Here is an 18824-nt window from a genome sequence, read left to right on the forward strand (position 1 = left end):
TAGAAGCTGCCTCCCAGTACCCGGTTAAAAAGCAAGCGGCAAACACCTGGTCGAGAGTCAACAGGAGACGCAGGCTTCGGGACCCCCGGACAAGCATCAACCCAGACTGAATTGGAGGAGATACAACACCCTGCTGAAGGTCAGTGGACCCACTCCTGGGGTCCTTACCCAGAAATAGATAATAGGATCCTTGTTCTCTGAATTCCCTGGGAAGATGGGCTGGATGGGTGGGGTTCCGCTGTAGTTGGAAGGGCGACACTGAAACTCCCCGATAAGAAATAAGAGAAGGAGCAACACAAAAATCCTGCATCTAACTGATCCAATAGCCGATTTCCACTATGTGGTCCCGCTAACAACACGTTAGGCCCTGTTGGCCTCAATACGTTTGTGATGGGGCGCAGCTGGTTACCGCGTTTGGTGAGGCTGGTCTGATCCCTTAGAGTTACAAGGGGGTAGGGGTAGGGAGAACTGTGGGGGGAGGGGGAAAAGGAGGTGGGGAGGGATCCATGAACCTATCCCCCCCAAGAAACCAGAATTAGCGAAACACTGACATCCATAGACAAGGCAGTAGCACACTATTGAAAGAATGCAATCCGGGACTTAAAGGAATGGTTCAACTTGAAGCCCTTCACAGCAGAATCCACTATGGATTACCATGTGGGTGGATACTGAAAGTGAAATCCGAATGGTCGCATGGAACGTCCAGGGCCTCAATTTCCCGGGGAAGCGCAGATCTGTAGAAAGCAGACTTAATATATTGGCTGGGGACATAGTTCTTCTTCAGGAGACCCATCTATTGGCAGCAGACGAGCGGCGCATTAGATTTAAAAGATTTAAAAAGTCATTCTTCGCCACATCAGGGGAGAAAAAGAGGGGGTGTGGCTATATTATTGAGCAACAAAGTCCCACTAACGAAAGCCCCGGTAAAAAGAGACCACGGGGGCAGGTATCTATTAGTAAAAGGACTCCTCCTGGAACAACCGATCACCATAGCCGCAGTATACGGCCCTAACAACTCCCAAGACAAATTCCTATCTTTCAATATGGTCCCAGATCCACTGAAGGACAAAACACTTCCCCATCCAAGACAGACTTTGCCCGAGCGCTATGTTTAGCCAAACCCCTCAGGTAAACGGAGACTGTGGACACCTGGAGGCTAGCAAACATGGGGTCTAGAGATTACACCTTTTACTCTAATGCCCACAAAGGCTTTTCAAGGATTGACCTGATTTTGGTAACAAACACTTTATTCCCTGTCTCGGAAAGATAGAGATCCACACTCGGATGATATCCGATCATGCCCCGGTATCAGCAGCCCTACACATAAGTGGGTCCCCTCTCACTTCCCTGAGATACTGGAAGCTACAGGACACCATCCTGCTAGACGACACTATCAAGCGGAAAGTAGGTGAAACGCTGTCTAACTATTTTAGGGAAAACACAACAGTTGACACTACCATAGAGACAGTCTGGGATGCCATGAAACCGGTAGTGAGGGGGACCCTCGGCGCTAGCGCTGAACAAAATCGGATCTCTAAAACCCAAACATCAATACTAGAGACTAAAGTATCGGCACTGGAAAGGGAGTTAAAAAACCGCAGAACTACGAAAGCCGAAAGAGAACTGAAAAAAGCCAAAATAGCCTTAGAAATGCACTGGGTTGACTGCTCAGCCAAATCTCTAGCATTCACAAAACAGTTCTATTACAGCAAGAGCAATAAAGCGAACCATATACTTGCATATAAACTGCAAAGGGTACATAAGCAAAATAACATAATACGGCTCATAGGAGATGACAGCAAACCCTGATACACTGACATAGAGAAGATGGAGCCCTTGTAGCCCACCACAGTTTAATTATGTCAGGACCGCCAATCCCACCTGAAAACTCAAACTCAATACCTACGCTCCATCACAACCTCCTCTGTAAAACCCCAATTAGAATTCTTAGAAGCCCCAATGACGGTGGAAGAAAAAGTGGAAGCTATCAAATCCCTGAAAGGCACCGCCCCGGGCCCTGACGGGCACACAGCAACATTTTACAAACTCTACGCACACATATTGGCCCCCCAAGTCATGAGCCTGTTTAATTCATTTTTATCAACTGGAAAGATGACCAAATTAATGGCAGAATCACTAACAATACTAGTCCATAAACCAGGTAAAGACCCCGAACAAACAGCCTCTTATAGACCAATAATGTTGATGAATAACGAGGTGTTGGCATCCAGATTGAAAAAAAGCTCCCCAGACATAATAGCCCGAGACCAAACAGGATTTATACCGGGGCGGGGGACACACAATAATATTAGGCGTACGATCGACCTCATTGAAAGTGCCAACAAACGGGGGACAAATTACTGGTCATCTCACTGGACGCCCACAAGACATTTGATCTGGTTGACTGGGGGTATATCAGAAACGCACTCACCCACTTAGGATTCGGCCCAAACTTTGTGAAATGGACATTGGCCAACTACCAAAACCCAGTTACGCAACTCTGGGCGAACGGTATCAGATCAGAAAAGATTCCTATCACCAGAGGAACACAGCAGGGTTGCCCGCTGTCACCCCTGGTGTTTGCCTTATCCTTGGAACCGTTCTCTGATGGGATCCAACAAACCCCAGAAATACGGGGTCTCACTGTGGGGGGACGGGAGTATAAAGCCGCACTGTATGCAGATGACGTACTATTAACTATTACACATCAAGGCACATCTCTAGATCCCCTCTGGGAGGAGGTAGAAGCATCTGGGAGGGCCTCTGGATTTAAGGTAAACTATGACAAATCATCAGCACTAGCAGTTAACTTCAGGAAGAAACAGAGGGAGGAACTTAACCCCATGCTCCCTATACCCTGGGCAGATACCGCAATTGGATATCTGGGGGGTTCAGATCCCCAGGAACCCTACACGAATTTACCAAAACAACTTTCCACAGTTGTTCGGTGAGTTCTGGAAAGACCTGGAGCATTGGAAAAAACAGGAGATCTCCTGGCTGGGTAGGATAGCGGCTGTAAAAATGAATCTGATACCTAGGCTAATATACCAATGTGCAGCATTCCCAATACATATTCGGGAGAATGAGTTGAATTCCCTTCAGAGGAGCATATTCAAATTCATCTGGGGAGGGAAGAAACCCCAGATAGCTAGGAAGATCATGCTCTGTGGGCGGAGCTCGGGGGGCTTGGGAGTTCCAGACGTCTCTAGATACCTAGGCGCGGCACAATTATCTCACTCATTCACATGGTCCCAGACCACAGATTAGGAAGCATGGTGTAAGCCTCCATTAGCTGACCTCCCACATATGCTGACCCTGAAAACCCAGGCAAATCTAGGCCCCCTCCCAACAACTCAACACAGTGGCAAACTGGAAAGCAGCGCCCTTTCAAATGGGGATGTACAGGGACCATGTGCCCACTTACACCAATATGGATCAACCCAGAGTTTTCACCGGGAAACCATTCACAGAGCTTTGCTTCCTGGAAGGAGGGGGGGGGTCTCTAGAAAATCTCCGACTTCTTGCAGCTGGGTAGCCCCCTCACATTCGAAGAGTGCAAAGCAAAATTCAAGATCAGAGGCGAAGCGGTTTCACTACGCTCAGCTTCGGCACTGGATATTACAGAGGTTAGTCGGGGGGGGCACAGGAAGGGGGAGGAGCCAGAGATCTGACAGCGCTAGAGCTGACCCTAACATCAACTACTCCGCGGGGGGAACATTTCCACTCTCTACCGCCTGCTAGAAAAGAGACCTGGGGCGCATAATAGAAATAGAAGATTGGGACAAGATTTGGACTAGATTACACAAAAGCACCCAATGCATCACAAACAGAGGGGGATATAAAGTCTGCTACAGATACTACATCACACCAGAACATTTACACAGATCCAACCCGGACATCCTGCCGGGCTGCTGGAGGGGCTCCACCTCCGGGGGAACACTCTTCCACCTACTGTGGACCTGCCCAAAAGCGAGGGACTACTGGTGGGGGGTGGTGGAACAGATTACAGCAATCACAGGTCAGGCAATCCCATGGGATCCAGGGATCATTCTGTTGGGGGACATTGGCGATGGGGAATTCCCGCTTACAGTTCAAATAGCACGCCTATGCACTCACCTTCTAACGGCCACCAAGATCGCATTGGCCCGACTATGGAAGAACCCGGAGGGCCCCTCAATCCCAATATGGTGGTCAAAATGTTTAGTGGCAGAAAAGTTCACAGCAATCCGCTCTGGGAATCGGAATGCTTTCTGAAACACCTGGGCCCCATTCATGGACTACACAGAAAAATACCCAGGAATCACCGACTGCCCCCATTAACCCACTGGCTGCAATAAGAACTGAGAAGGAGAGGTGGAACACGCCATATCCAGGACCCTAATAAGGAGGAGGGCGACAGAATGCCCCAGAACTGAATTCAGTAGAGTGAACCTTCTTTGATTGCACTATTGCTGCGTACTGTAGGCTTATAATATGCTATTCGGATGTCATTGTTAACTTATTTGAAATGCCTAATAAAATGTTTGGTTGAAAAAAACCCATAAAATTCTGTGAAAAAACTTTGTTAAAGGGACTTATGGTTACAAGTAAAACCAAAAAACCTCAGAGATTTGCCAGTTATGGTAAGATAATCAACCATAACTCGCGCCACCACCATGCACTGCTAAGACTAACACCCAGGACATCAAAGGCGACATCACAAATATCATTGATGACATCACTGATGACATCACATGTGAAATACATTTTGATGAAAGGTCCCTACAAGGGGTTGTGTTTATAATGTTGATAACAAGTTGTCAGGGGTGATCAGGAGACCTATCATTAACTACTTAATCTATTAAAGAATGTACTCATCTAAACAAAGAATTATATTGGAGTTTTGTTGTTAATACAGGAACCTAATCATACATAAACATAGGCAATGGCTGCAGCATGCACCATAGAAGTACAATATTTATAATCTTGTTATTTTGGATAGTAAAATAATGAATGGTACCTTATCAGAGTTTCAAATAATGTTAAACATGTAATAACTAGCTAACAATTCAAGACTTACTACACACTTGTGCTAGTACAAACAATACATATGAAGACCCACAATGCACACAAATCAGAGGCACATCCAGGAAAACTAAAGTAAGGAAGAAAGAAACAGCATTACCAGAAAATGTTAATAACATTAAAGTTTATCTTCATATATACAAATACATTGTGTGTTTGAGGCCTGCTTATTACCTCATGCATGTGCACCATGAGCTGAGACCAAACCCTAAGGAAAGTACTTTAAGAACATACGACAAGGTTAAGGTCTAGATATATAGCACCTTTTGAATTAGAATATTCTAACTGTTAGTGAACAAAACTACCTGGCCTATATATGTCAGTGAACAAAAACGTGGGCCAGATATGTGATGTCATCAATGACATTTGTGATGTCATCTTTCATGTCCTGGGTGTTAGTCTTAGCAGGGCACAGTGGTGGTGTGAGCTATGGTTGCTTAGCTTACCATAACTGGCGAATTTCTCAGGTTTTTCATTTTTACTTGTAACCAAAACATCCATTTAATGTTTTTAATTCAATTTCATAGGTTTTTATTAGTGCAACTTAACCATAACATGCCTTTAACAAAGTTTGTTCAGTGTGAATATATATACACACTCCAAAGTTTGTCCAGACTGACAGTACTTTATTTCTTATGTCAGCATGGCAAGGAAAAGAAACCAGAAAATGACGCGTTTCGCGGTACACAGACCGCTTGATTACAAAGTGCAAACATAAACAAGGTGACTTTAAATAGGATACAAAGGGCCTCATTACGAGTTCGAACGGTAGCCGTGCCTGCATTACAGGCACGACTACCACCGAACTCGCATCCGTCGCCGTCACCCGCGAATGGGCACTTACTGGCCCATTACGAGTTGAATGGGCCGGTAAGTGCCCATTCGCGGGTGGCGGTAATGCCGTGCTCCTCATCCCCATTCTGCCCCATAGGGCAGAATGGGGATGGGAGAGGGAGCAAACAACGGGCCATTACGAGATGGCCCGTTGTTTGCTCCCTCTTCCCCTCGCGGGACCCGGTAAGCACGCCTGGTTTTCCCAGGCGTGCTTACCGTGTCCCGCGAGGGGACCTCGTAATGTGGCGGAACGGGTTGAACGGCGCCGTCACCTTTTACAGTGCCGTTTAACATGTTCCGCCAGGGTCTTAATGAGGCCCAAAGTCTCTATGGTCTCCATTCCTGATAGAATGTCTCCTTTTCACACACAGTGCTTAGGCTCCAATATCGTGGCAGACATCTTAGCATGTGCAAAAAGCTTATAGAATTGCTGTAACATTTATACATGTTAGAAATACCCATTCATATAGAAGTTACTTATCTAAGCTTATTACAACTGTTATGTATTCATGCTTTTGAGTGGAAAATAAAAATGAAAATAAAAATAATTCTAAAAAGCCCCTGTTGCCTACAGCATTACTTCAAGAACAGTGTACGCTTAGTGCATGTCATTCGTTCTGAAAGGACAACTGTATTTAGGGCATATTTCACTCTAAACGTATGCCGTTGTTCTCATTACGCTGCCGTGACTCAAGTAGCAGCAATTATAATGTCTGTGCCCTCGAGCACCATCAATTCCTTCCGTTAAAAAGTATATGCGGGCCGTCAAAGGCTCTATAAGTCGGCTCACCTAACATCCACATTTGTAAACCATTACGTGACCTGCCAGATTCGCATTGCCTGAAGTGTTAAGCACTGTACATGTCAAGAATTGTGTAAAGGCTGTTACAAATGTGCATTAATTTAAATGCAAGCTGTAATGTTTTGCTGGACTTGAGACCACAAAAAGCTACCATGTGCAAAATAGCGAAGCAGCAGCATCCCGGATATATAATTGTGCTCAGTGCCTTTTAGCTATAAAATGATAATACATTGCTTACCTTAAAGTGCATAGTGCATGTAAACATTTGAATAGTGCAAAAAATAGCTAAAAATTGGTGCTAATCTCAATGTTACGCACAAAGTCCAGTCTCTAAGATAATTCCAAGAAACAGCATAAAACAGAACAGCATTCATATACAACACTTAATATTGGTACATGTACAGTTCAACAAACCCTGTCATGGATTTGGAAGGAATGTGTTAATAGGACAGGAAAAAGGGGAAAAGGAGAAGAGACAGAATAAAGATCATCCTATTGTTCATGTAATCTTGGCGCACTTACGCGGAACAAAGTTAGAATAAAATTTAGCAAAAGTAGTCAACCATAATGCTAAAAGCAAAAAAAAAATATTTCCTCTGTTAAGCCAGGGGTAGGACCATAGTGACACTCTTGAATTAACCCAGTGGAGATATCTATCTCCAAAACCATGAGGGTGCCCCCTATACATAAACAATACGAGCTCAAACATTACCACTCACCCTAAGGAAACCCTATTGACCGTCGGCATCCATACATGAACCGGAAAATGCTTCTAACATGGCTGATTATTACACGGGGGGGTGGGGAGGAAAAGGCAAATAGAGACAGAAAAATCAGCACAAAAAAGAAAGGAAGAAACTATGGCATAAAGGCATGTACCAGAGGGAGGAGCATCTCTATGGTTTAAAATAGCATAATATATAAAAATGATTATAATTAGGTCCCTAAAAAGGTATAGAGTTCATCATCTAAATTGTGGCCTCTCAGTTTCTTCGTATCTAGATCAAGAATGCATTTAGTTTCTAATTGTCTCAGTGCCAATTCTCTATTCCCACCCCTTGGGTGTTTGGCTATGGAATGAATGCCAAAATATGTGAAGCCTTCCAGCTTGCCATTGTGTACTTCTTTAAATTGTAAAGCCATGGGTATGTTACATCAAAATTTTTAATGGCTCAAATATGTATGTATATATGTATAGGTGTTCTCTAACACAATTGTTGGTTAATTATTTTGGCATTTCTGGGTTCATTGGGCTAAATCCTAAGTCCTTCATCTCTTTATACTAGAGATATATTCAATTGGTGGCTGCTGTATGACTGCCAAGCACACTAAGACTCCTTCTGCAGAAGCACTGCTTTTTGCATATATCATCAATATTTGGCAACATACTTTCAATTATTGTGTTTTTAATTGTTATTTTTTTTTTCCCTTTTTCCCTTAAGGCAACAAACACAAAACGTACTACACAGGCAAGGAATTGCAATACATTTATTTTGTACATTCCCTCTGCCTTCTCGGAAGAATGTTGATATATACTCATGGAAGAAAGTTGTTTTCTATAAAGCTGAAAAATAGGAAAGGTAATGTAAGATGGAAATGGATATTCTTCATGAATTCAATCTTTTCAATAAAATGGATATAGTTCCCTGAAACAAAATTAATAGGGGATATTTTATTTATTTTTGTCAAAGGTCTAACAATGTACATGCTTTTTAATATCTATGGCTTACATCATATTCTTTTATTTTGAAAACATGTAACCAAGAAGTGGTGATGGTTTTGGAAAGAAATTAAATTCACCATTGTTAGTGTCCTTTCCAGTTTATTTTTTATGATGCATCGGTAGGCCACTATACATTTTCTTTTCGCTCCTATTTTAGCACCACTGTTGTTATTCAAAAACTCATTTGTTTTAATAATGACTTTCTTTTTTTTACTTAAAAAATCATTGCATACAAATAGATCAAAGGCACCAAATAGTTTGATGACTACATACTGTTTTCTCTATTTGGTTGCACATCATTACCAGTGAAGTTTATTTCAAGTTATCAAATTCTCTTATGCACTATCACAATGGCATGATTTGTATCTTTGTAAATCCCAGCACAATTAGAGTATTCACGCCATAACTAAGATACCAACAAGCAATGCCAATGCCAACAGTTTGGGCGTTTGTGTAGGCATGGGATAGGCATTTGCCAGGCACTGCCATAATGGTACTAAATGGATATTAATGACAGCAACTTCAAAATGATGTGAGTACCTGGCCATATAATAGCAGGGCCTGGCAAATACCTATGTAATACCTATACACAAGCCAAAACTGTTGGCTTTGCCATTGTTTTTTTTGTTCAACAGGACTTCGGTGAAAAACACACATACTGCTTATAAATCAAAGTGGCTGAAAGCACACTTGGTTAAGACATTTGTATTACACCAGTAGGCGATTTACATCTATTAAGCCAATAACTCTCAGAAGACTGGTTTGAAATAACACTGGCAGGCACTTTGACGTTACTGCTTGATAATGCTAGTTCCGAGAGATCCCAGGAACATTTAGTTTGGTTGAGGAGGAGCAGGACCTGGGTGGGAATGGCTATAGTGTTTAGCATGGCCATGGGCACTCAATGGGGTGGGAAAATACCTACAGGCTTTGTGTCCCTCCTAGCTGTACTCCTATGAAATAGGTGCACCATCAAATAGCCAAAACTAAAAATCAAGCTATTGGACCTGCATTGATAATTGTTGCCCCAGCCTAATACTAAAATATGGCTGTTCTTAACTATGGTGCAAAACACATTTTGCACCAGCATTACCATTCAAACTAACACCAGTGAAAATAATGGCCTGCCCTTACCTGTTACTCACATCATTTAATTGCGTAAGTGCTAAGGTCAGCATAAATCTGGCTGTTGCAGTTCTTCTAAAGCCAGCAGTTCAGAGCTACCATAACCACACTCCCAGTTGCAAAATTCCAACATCCTCTATATACTTTCAGTGTGCACCTGGCATTTAACATGGACGTCAGCAGCATTTGGCTCTCCAGATTTCGTGGACTAAAACTCCCATTATCCCATGCCTGCTTTGTGTCACTAATGGCTCAAGTATTACTCCAACCCTCAGAGACAGTTCAAGGGTTTTTATTGAAAGAATAATGGACCCTCTGGCCATCCCTCTCTCGTCGTCCTTAGCACCTCCTCCCTAGCCCAGGCATCCCTGAACACAGGTTAGTTGATACAGAAGATTGACCCCCTACTGTCTAATTCTGACTTCTACTAGATGTGAGAACCTAAAGGCAGGTTGCTTTCTCTGCCTAAACTCCCTCTGGGACTTCCTAGCAGTCCATACTCTATCCAGCTGTTCATGTTCTATAGGGATAGGGGAAGTGTGTCTTAACCTGTTGGATTCAGTGCTGCTACGATGGTCACTCTCCTGTCCTCTCACTACTCTCGTCCTCCAAGGCCACCCAACTCTTTTCTCTACTCTTCTGTCCTTCCGATATCTCTCACTCCTCTTGTCCCTTCCCTTGATGTTATTACCTTATCTCTTATCTTACTACTCCCTCCTACTCAACTCTAGTCCTTCCTCGCCACTAGTCCTTCCCCGCCACTAGACCTTCCCCGCCACTACGCCTTCCTCCCCCCATTCCTTGCTCCTCCCACTATTACTCGCACCTCCCGACTCCTACTCGCTCCTCCCCACTACTCCCTCCTTCACACTGCTGCTCTCCACATTATTATGCCCTCCGCTGCACTACTATTCCTTCATCCACACTACTAGTCCTTCCAACCCACCTACTGCTCAGTCACCCTCTTTTCACTCTGTTGCATTTGCTTCGCTCTCTCTGCATACACTAAATTGTCTACCCACAATTGCCACACTAACACACACACACTCACACTGCAGTACCACTTTCACTCACTAACCAGTATCTCACCTTCTCCATAAATTGCCTCCACAATCTGCTACAACTTCCTTCCTCCTGCAGGTCTCTTAGTCCACTACCTCCACCTCCTTTGCCCTTTCCTGAATAAATGTTTGTGCTCCTCCTCTCACTCCACTGGTCCATTTTCCCAGGCACATCAGCTCTGTCTTCCCCTCCCTGGAGGTGGCACAATCATCAAAATATTTAATACCGTCCCAAGTTCTGCTCCTTTTTTCTATGCGGCCCATCACGAAATACTGATGGTGGCCTTCAGTGTTTCTGTTTGTATTAGGGGGATCGGTTCATGGGCCAGATCCCCCCCACCCCCCAGGTAAATCCAGTTCCTTTGAGGGTCAAAGCCATTTTGTCATCTCCCTGGTGGACCTTAGTGCAACCCGCCGGCATCTGTTTTCTCCTACCGGTGCCAGGGGACATTGTGCTGCTCTGTTGTGTAATGGTGGCACTGCCACTGTGTTCATTCCCCTCAGTCTCTCTTCTTCCCAGCACGGGACACCACTGTTGTTATGAGTGTGAGTGTTGCTGCTGCTTACTCTGTACACACGGGGTAATCCTGTCCTCACAAATTATAGTCTGCAATTACTCCTTGCAGTCATGGTTTTTACCTTCCTGAAAGACCCAGACAGCGGTAACTAATACTCATTGTGGGGAAAGAAACACCCACCTTCTGAGGTTAGTCTACATAAGCCTTTTTATTATTTAGGCTACTCTTGTAGCTTTGTATACGTTTTTTTCTCAAAGGTTGTTAAGAAGCAACATGATTTATTTGAACATAACAACAAGTAAAACTAGTGAAAATGTGCAAATTTGTGAATAGTGCAAAAATGCAGTCAATTACAGATATGGAAAGTAAACAAATGACATCTCCTTATAATCATTAAAAGGGGACTGGAGATGACCACCATATTACTTCTTATGAGTCTCAATCACATAGTTCTTATTCTGTAAGGTACTGCATCTAGTTTCTGCTTTCTTTAGTCCAAACAGTATGGGCCAATGAGGTTTGAAAAGATAAAGTATTTTGGCGCCTACTGCTAGTAGTGTGCCCAGGGGGGGCTAAAACAGATTTTGGACAGTTAAGCCTGTCTATGTCTGGCGCTTTGTGGAATGACCAGAAGAGACTGGTCTAAGACCAAGAGAGACTGGTCGACGTCTATGGACAGATAAAGGAAATTTGGTGTGGTCCTTGGTCGTGGTCCAATGAATTTTGCCACGAGGATCTCTGACGTTTCGGTTATTGTGAGTCACAACCTTCTTCTGGGGCCTTGTGTATGCAGGTCTCCCTTTCCTAGAAGCAGTAGGGGGGTTTTCTTGCTCCAGGTAATTCTTCGAGTGTTCAACCCAGCAGACGTGCAGATGTAAGATTGGTCTGCTTGTAATGCACTGTGCTGCATATGCGCCAGTAACAGAGTGCTGGAGGGCCTGTCTTTAATCAATGCCCTTTTAAAAGTTAGTCTATGGGCGCTCCGGGGTTCGCCGCAGTGCCTGTACGCTCCGAGTACCCTGCTGAAATGGAGCTGTACTGAAGGCGTCCCAGACCTCTAATGTTTGGAGCACAGACGGCCCTGGAAGATTTCCTGTTTACTGCGGCTGATGTTCTTGGTTGTTGATTGTTTCACTCACACTTGTCAATGGTGAGGCATCATGGGAGTACTAATCAACAACATTTGGTGAGCCACAGGCTGCAGATGGCAGGTGTATCATGACATGACTGATAATGACATGTTTTGATCTGTCATGGTATGATATGTCATATATCATGATGAGTCATGCTATGCTGTCATGCTGTGTTATGTCAGCATATATCATGACAAATCATATGTCATGCCATGATACATCATATCATGATATTAGTGTCATTTCAAGTTTAGGACAGCATTTGTCTTGACATATCATTCCATGTTATAATATGTTATGTCATTATTTGATACTGACCCTTCACATTCCCCCTCATCCCTGAACTGCATCTCCCAATCCTTGCCATCACCATCTAGACTGCTAGCTTTCACCCTCCACTTGTCCCTCTTACCCAACTTGGGATACTTTCACTACAAACAGTTTAAAAATATGACCCTAACTCTGCTGAGGTGCACGGCCAGGCATCACCTGACCTAAAACACACTGTATATTTGTCTTCAGTACTACCCTTCCTCATCAACACAAGCCCCTTCATTGGAGGGTAGATGTTGTCTGAATGGCTGATCCAATAATTGTTTGCCCATTTAACCACTCTTTAGAAGAAGACAAATCTGCACCCTTCTGCATATGTTTGATTGTGTCAGAGAGTACAGTCCTTTTGGGATGATGTCCTCCAACGTGTGGCTCTTGTGTTGGGCCTTTCTCTTCCTCGTAACTCCTTGATATGTCTATTAGGGTTGTTCCCCATCAGGCATAAGCTGCCCGCTGGTTTACTCTTTTGGGCCTACCGGGCCCTCTTGGTGGCAAAGAAACAGATTTTGAAATTTGGAAAAGCAATCTTAGGCCCTCCGTGGATGGGTGGTTGCATGATTTGTCAATTCAATAGGCAGACAGAGGATGTCCTTTCAAGTTATACTGCTCCTTTTAGCTTACTTTAATTCCCTTGTATATGGTCATGTGTGTATGCATTGTGGTGTCTTTATGGTTTATGTGCAGTAGTACAATAATGTAGTTATAAAGGCAATGGTAGCTACTTGTTACATGTTTCAAAGTACCCGACAGTCTAAATACTAACGCATTCATGATTTCACTGTGTAACATGGAAAGATTTTGAAGGTAACACTGCAATGAGGCATGGGGCAGACAATGGCTACGTTTGCACATGAGTTCCTTCATGTACAGTGAACAAGTGTGCAATACAATGGTGTGTATAGCAATGCATTCTTCCATGACCTACTTCTCTCATGACAGTTCTTCCATTATTCTTTGATAGTTTTCCCCCACCATTACAATAACAATCCCTTGTGGAGGCTTCCTATTAAAACTAAATGCACATGTAATGTAATCAGTGATGTCATGAATGAGATTTGTGATGGCATCTTTGATGTCTTTGGTGTTAGTCCTTGCAGTGCACACTGGTGGCCTGAGTTATGGTTGCTTAGTTTACCATAACTGTCGAATTAGGGGGGTTTTCGGTTTTACCTGTAACCATAATGTTCCTGTAACAACGTTTTTCCATTGAATTTCACAGGATTCCGAAAAACCCCTGAAATTCACCAGTTATGGTAAGCTAAGCAACCATAACTCGCGCCACCACCGTGCACTGCTAAGATTAACATCGAGGTCATCAAAGATGACATCACAAATATCATTGAGGACATCACTGATGACATCACATATCTGGCCCACGTTTTTGTTCACTGACATATCTAGGCCAGGTAGTTTTGTTCACTGACGGTCAGAATATTCTAATTCAAAAGGTGCTATATATCTAGACGTTAACCTTGTCGTATGTTCTTAAAGTACTTTCCTTAGGGTTTGGTCTCAGCTCATGGTGCACATGCATGAGGTAATAAGCAGGCCTCAAGCACACAATGTATTTGTATATATGACTGGCTCCCTCTTTTTTCCTTTACTGACATGTCTAGGCCAGTAACAGTCAGGAACTAAAAATTCAAAAAGTACTATATTTGTAGACTTATATTTCAAATATGTTCTTACAGTAATTCACTTGGGGTTCACTCACAGCATATGAAACATATACATAGGGGAAAACACAGACTTGGAACACAGCAATGCTTTCTATGTATGAAGATGATCAGTAAGGTTATCACCACTTTCTTATAGTTCTGCTGTGTTTTTATTACTGTACTTTCACTGGATATGCTCATATTTGTATACATTGTACTCAGCAATCATTTCTGTGCATGAAAATGATCAGTTAGGGTATGAAGATTGTCTGGTAATACTGCTGTTTTTTTGTTTAGTTCATTTTCCCTGTATATGCTCATATTTGGATGTGTTGTCTGTGTTTTGTTTGCAATAATGCAATTATGTAGTAAGTTGGTTTTATTAGGTACTTATTAAATGTTGGCAGTATGCAGAACTCTAATAAGAAAGCATTTATAATTTTAGTATTTAACATAGCAAGATTATTAATATTGCACCTCCATCATGTCTGCTGCACACTATACCTATGTTTCTACATATGTATCTTAGTATACTGGAAAAAACATAATAATAAAATGCTATTTGGATTAATGCATTGCTTAATGCACTACGTACCTCATGATATTTATTCCAATGATCCTTGATACTTTTTTATTAACATTACAATAAGAATCCCTTGTACAGACTTTTCATGAAAAGTAAATGCACATGTGATGTCATCAGTGATGTCATCAATGACATTTGTGATGTCATCTTTGATGTCCTGGGTGTTAGTGTTAGCAGTGCACGGTGGTGGTGCGAGTTATGGTTGCTTAGCTTACCATAACTGGCGAATTTCAGGGGTTTTTCGGTTTTACTTGGAACCATAACGTCCCGTTTACAAAGTTTTTTTCACTGAATTTCATAGGTTTTTAGTAGCGCAACTTAACCATAACGTTCCTGTAATACATTTTTTCGTTGAATATAGATAAAGATAATATAAATCTGATAAATGTTTACTAGGATTCCCTCAGTTTATATACATATAACATAGAACATACTGAACCCCCTCCCCTACCTGCGCTAGTGGTTCTGATATCTGCTGACCATGCACATGTCCACAGACATGGTCAACAGCAACACTATCCAAAAACTCAGGGGGTATCTTACATTGTTGTATCATGCAATAAAAGCACTGAACGTGTTCAAAAAGCAGCACATAAATACATTACATTCAATAATAAATAATAAGTGGAAACTCTATATGTAAGACACCAACCGTTCAATTACATAGCATATGCAACATAATGGAATATACCAAAACAAAATAAATATGCCTCGAACAGAATTACCTTACAGAAACTGCATAGCAAAAATCAACAACAGACCTACGCAGCAGTAACAGCAAAACTTAGCAAGAAACTAGTGAGTAGACTACATTTATTGTATATATTTTTAAACTTTCTGTATTAGGTGCACTAAAAGTAATATTTTTTTTTTTTATACAGAAATGTTTAGTAGTTTGGAATGGCTGGAAGACAATTTTCCTCGGGATGAAATGGGTGAAAACAGTGATACTAATGGTAGACACTGCACTTCTCTATATAAACCAATTAATAACCATTACTTTGTGTGCTTAAAATAAAAAATAAACAATTCACAGACCATACAGACAATAAAAATAATACAAAAATGGAGACCTTAGAAAATCATCTGCAGCGAATGGAGCAAAAAATTGATCTATTAAAGGAATAGTGCGCTCAGAAATATTTTTGTCCCGAGGGTTCGGCATGTGTTTTTAAGCATACATTGATCGATCGTACAAACATTTCCTATGCACCTTACCGTACTTTTCCTCTTTTTTACACATGCAAAATCAGGCAGCAGGGCGTAGCCATCTTGTGATAATCTTATCCGTTGCTGCATCGCCCAAGGTGGACTGCCCTGGCAGCACTAATTCATATGCCCCGCCCTTGAGACTGACATCACCAAACCTAGTAATAATCTCCGCCTATCTCCAGGACGTTACTGGGCAGCGTAGCCAAACGCGCCCAGTCATCTACGTGTTAACGTCAGTTGATGCACAACCCAGAATATCTACACACATCTTCTCACAACACAGCGCGTCCCAATTTTAATTATAAAATTATACTTTTAAAGGAAATAGTAAAACTGTACAATTTGTGAAGTTCTTTTATTTCACAATAAATGCTCGGAGAACATCCGGCGATTGCCATATTCAAGAAAATGGATAATTATGTTCTTTGTTCTCTAGCCACAAATGTTTATCGTTAATCATGCGGTGTTCCTTTTGGGTATAAGACGCGCATTAGACGCACCGTCAATCGCAAGGCTTTGGCATCAGCTCGGCGCTAGGCCACCGTAAATGATGTCAGGTTGCTCCTTATCGCTGGTACCACATAAGGGCATATCGGCCCGTGGCGATCGTCCCAAAAAAAGTCACTGTGATCCAGCCATTCAAGTGTATCTGCGGCTGCCGGTTAAAAAACCCGTCAGTTGGTATCTGGAATCGATGAAAATCTCAGAAGGGCAGGATGCAGCTGTTTCAAAAACATAACAGAAATGTGTGTCAGTAGCCGAGCTTTATTACAATTTATCATTTTATCCATTAATTCGGCCCCATGTTAAAACTAATGATGAACACAGACGTGAAACAATGGAAAAACAGAGAAACCAACGTGGAAAGTAGTCCACAATTTGCTTCAGAGGTTAGTGCTATCTAGTATGTTCAGCTCAAAATGGGATGCGGAGGCTGACGCTACAATCAGGGAGCAAGCTAAGTGCAAGAAGAACACATAGACGGAATTTTAATTAAATATAAGCGTTGAATTAGGCATTTGTGGAACCTGGGGGAACACAGTGGTGCACTACATACATCTCGATGCTGGACTGGCCATGTGCCCGGGACAAAGACAAGTACACACACAGGTTGTATTTGTGTGCCGTTTCAATATGCCACAAAGAACAACCAAGTACAATGTAAGCCAGCAATAACGGTCAGCGAATGATGAGTTGACTTGTTGGTCTATATAATCGTCGAAAGTAAAACTTACATAACATTCGGCATTTCCATTCTCTCGGCGTAACGCAGAGACTCCGTTCAAGTCAACCAGTTTTCATAAAATGAAATTACATCTTCCTTTGCCCAGTTTTGGAGCGGTGACCCTTATCATAGTCGACGGTATTATAACCCCTCCCTTCATTCATTCCTTTCGGAATCCTTGCTTTCTTTCAAGGTAAAAAAACAATGGAACCTTATACTGTGTACGATGGGTGGGTTTCCTCAGCTCACAAGCAAAAATTCACAGCTGCTGACCTTCACTCAAAATGGGAGCCAATAGCACTTCAGACCATAGTGGCATTGGAAATATTTTTGAAAAACATATGAATTGTTTGCTACCATCCACCAATGATGTGCAAACTTTCTAGTTATTTACTTTGTTCATCTGGAGAACTTTGCACTCTCCCAGCGACTTCCACAGCCAGCCCACACCACCTGTCAGCTCAGCCCATCTCCTAGTTACACGGCAAATCACATAAACATTTTTGGCAAGGAGCAAGTCTCGAGCCCTGACAAAATGTGCTTGTACGAGAATGTCCGAGCAAGTCCTGCTACAACCCCCTCGGCCAGGCCGCGGTCCCCTGAACCCATGACCGAAGTTATATATTAGAGACCTATAAGTTGCACTTGTGTGTTTCTACTATCCCACTTTGGGTCCGTAGCGAGGTGAAGGGTGTGGGGATCCTGCCCCTGAGACAACCGGCGGGGGTCAGAATTGATAGCTGCCAGGTCTGGCACATCAGAGCTAGGAAGGGGTTGGAGTGACACATGTTAGTTTAGGACAGAATATACTGCAACTGGAGTCTTGTTTTATTGGGAGGAACTCTGGGGTGGTCCGCAAGGAAGTGTCACACTTCAAGTACATGAAAAGAATAGCTTTGGAGGGGCACAAGGTTGAACAAGCAGTAATTTTCCAGCAGCGGGGAACATTTGTTGAGATGGATGAACAGATACAAGTCAAGGATTGTCCCTAACACACACAGGACAGTGATGTCAGAGGAAAATTTAAATGAATTAATTCTTAGTTTGACAGAATGACAGAGTCAGAGACACAATCGCAGAATGCGGCAAGGGCCGGAACACTGCTGAATGGACACACACTTGATTCACTGAAAAATCGAAACAACCATTGATGAAAGTTCCGTTGTGCTTTATTTTGTTGCTAATTTTGAGGGCACAAATGTACTACACGTTATAAAGTTCTGGTTGCAGCACAGTGAGGGAAAATCCCCTGTACTGACCGCTGTCACTGGGGAAAGCTTCTCTAATGGCACCAACAACACAGGCGGGTATTATTCGTCGAACGCAGTGTCCAAGTCTCCCATGAAGCCACCATATAAACGAACGATAGGCCACCAGCCTGTACCACCTGTGAAAGAGAAAGATACAAACTGTTTTTAAATGAACAAAATAAGTGCATTAAACCTTAGTTGACAATGACAAATCTGGTATCCAATGGCATTGTTGCCAGTACACATGTTACTTAGACACTGTACATTATTGAACGACTATGCATTCCATTACATTTGGGA

The 18824-nt window shown here is 42.6% G+C and overlaps 1 protein-coding gene across 3 annotated transcripts in view; it reads left to right on the top strand.

Annotated features, from left to right (window-relative positions):
* Positions 1–18824, top strand: part of TBC1D32 (TBC1 domain family member 32) — a 2506374-nt gene that overhangs the window by 927055 nt on the left and 1560495 nt on the right. For all 3 annotated transcript variants that reach the window (XM_069606604.1, XM_069606605.1, XM_069606606.1), the window contains one exon: positions 8143–8280. In XM_069606604.1, the coding sequence (XP_069462705.1) occupies positions 8143–8280 (138 nt within the window). The remainder of the gene's footprint in view (positions 1–8142; positions 8281–18824) is intronic.

This window comes from Ambystoma mexicanum, chromosome 4p (genome assembly GCF_040938575.1).
Source record: "Ambystoma mexicanum isolate Mex_15411 chromosome 4p, UKY_AmexF1_1, whole genome shotgun sequence".
Taxonomy (NCBI): Eukaryota; Metazoa; Chordata; class Amphibia; order Caudata; family Ambystomatidae; genus Ambystoma; species Ambystoma mexicanum.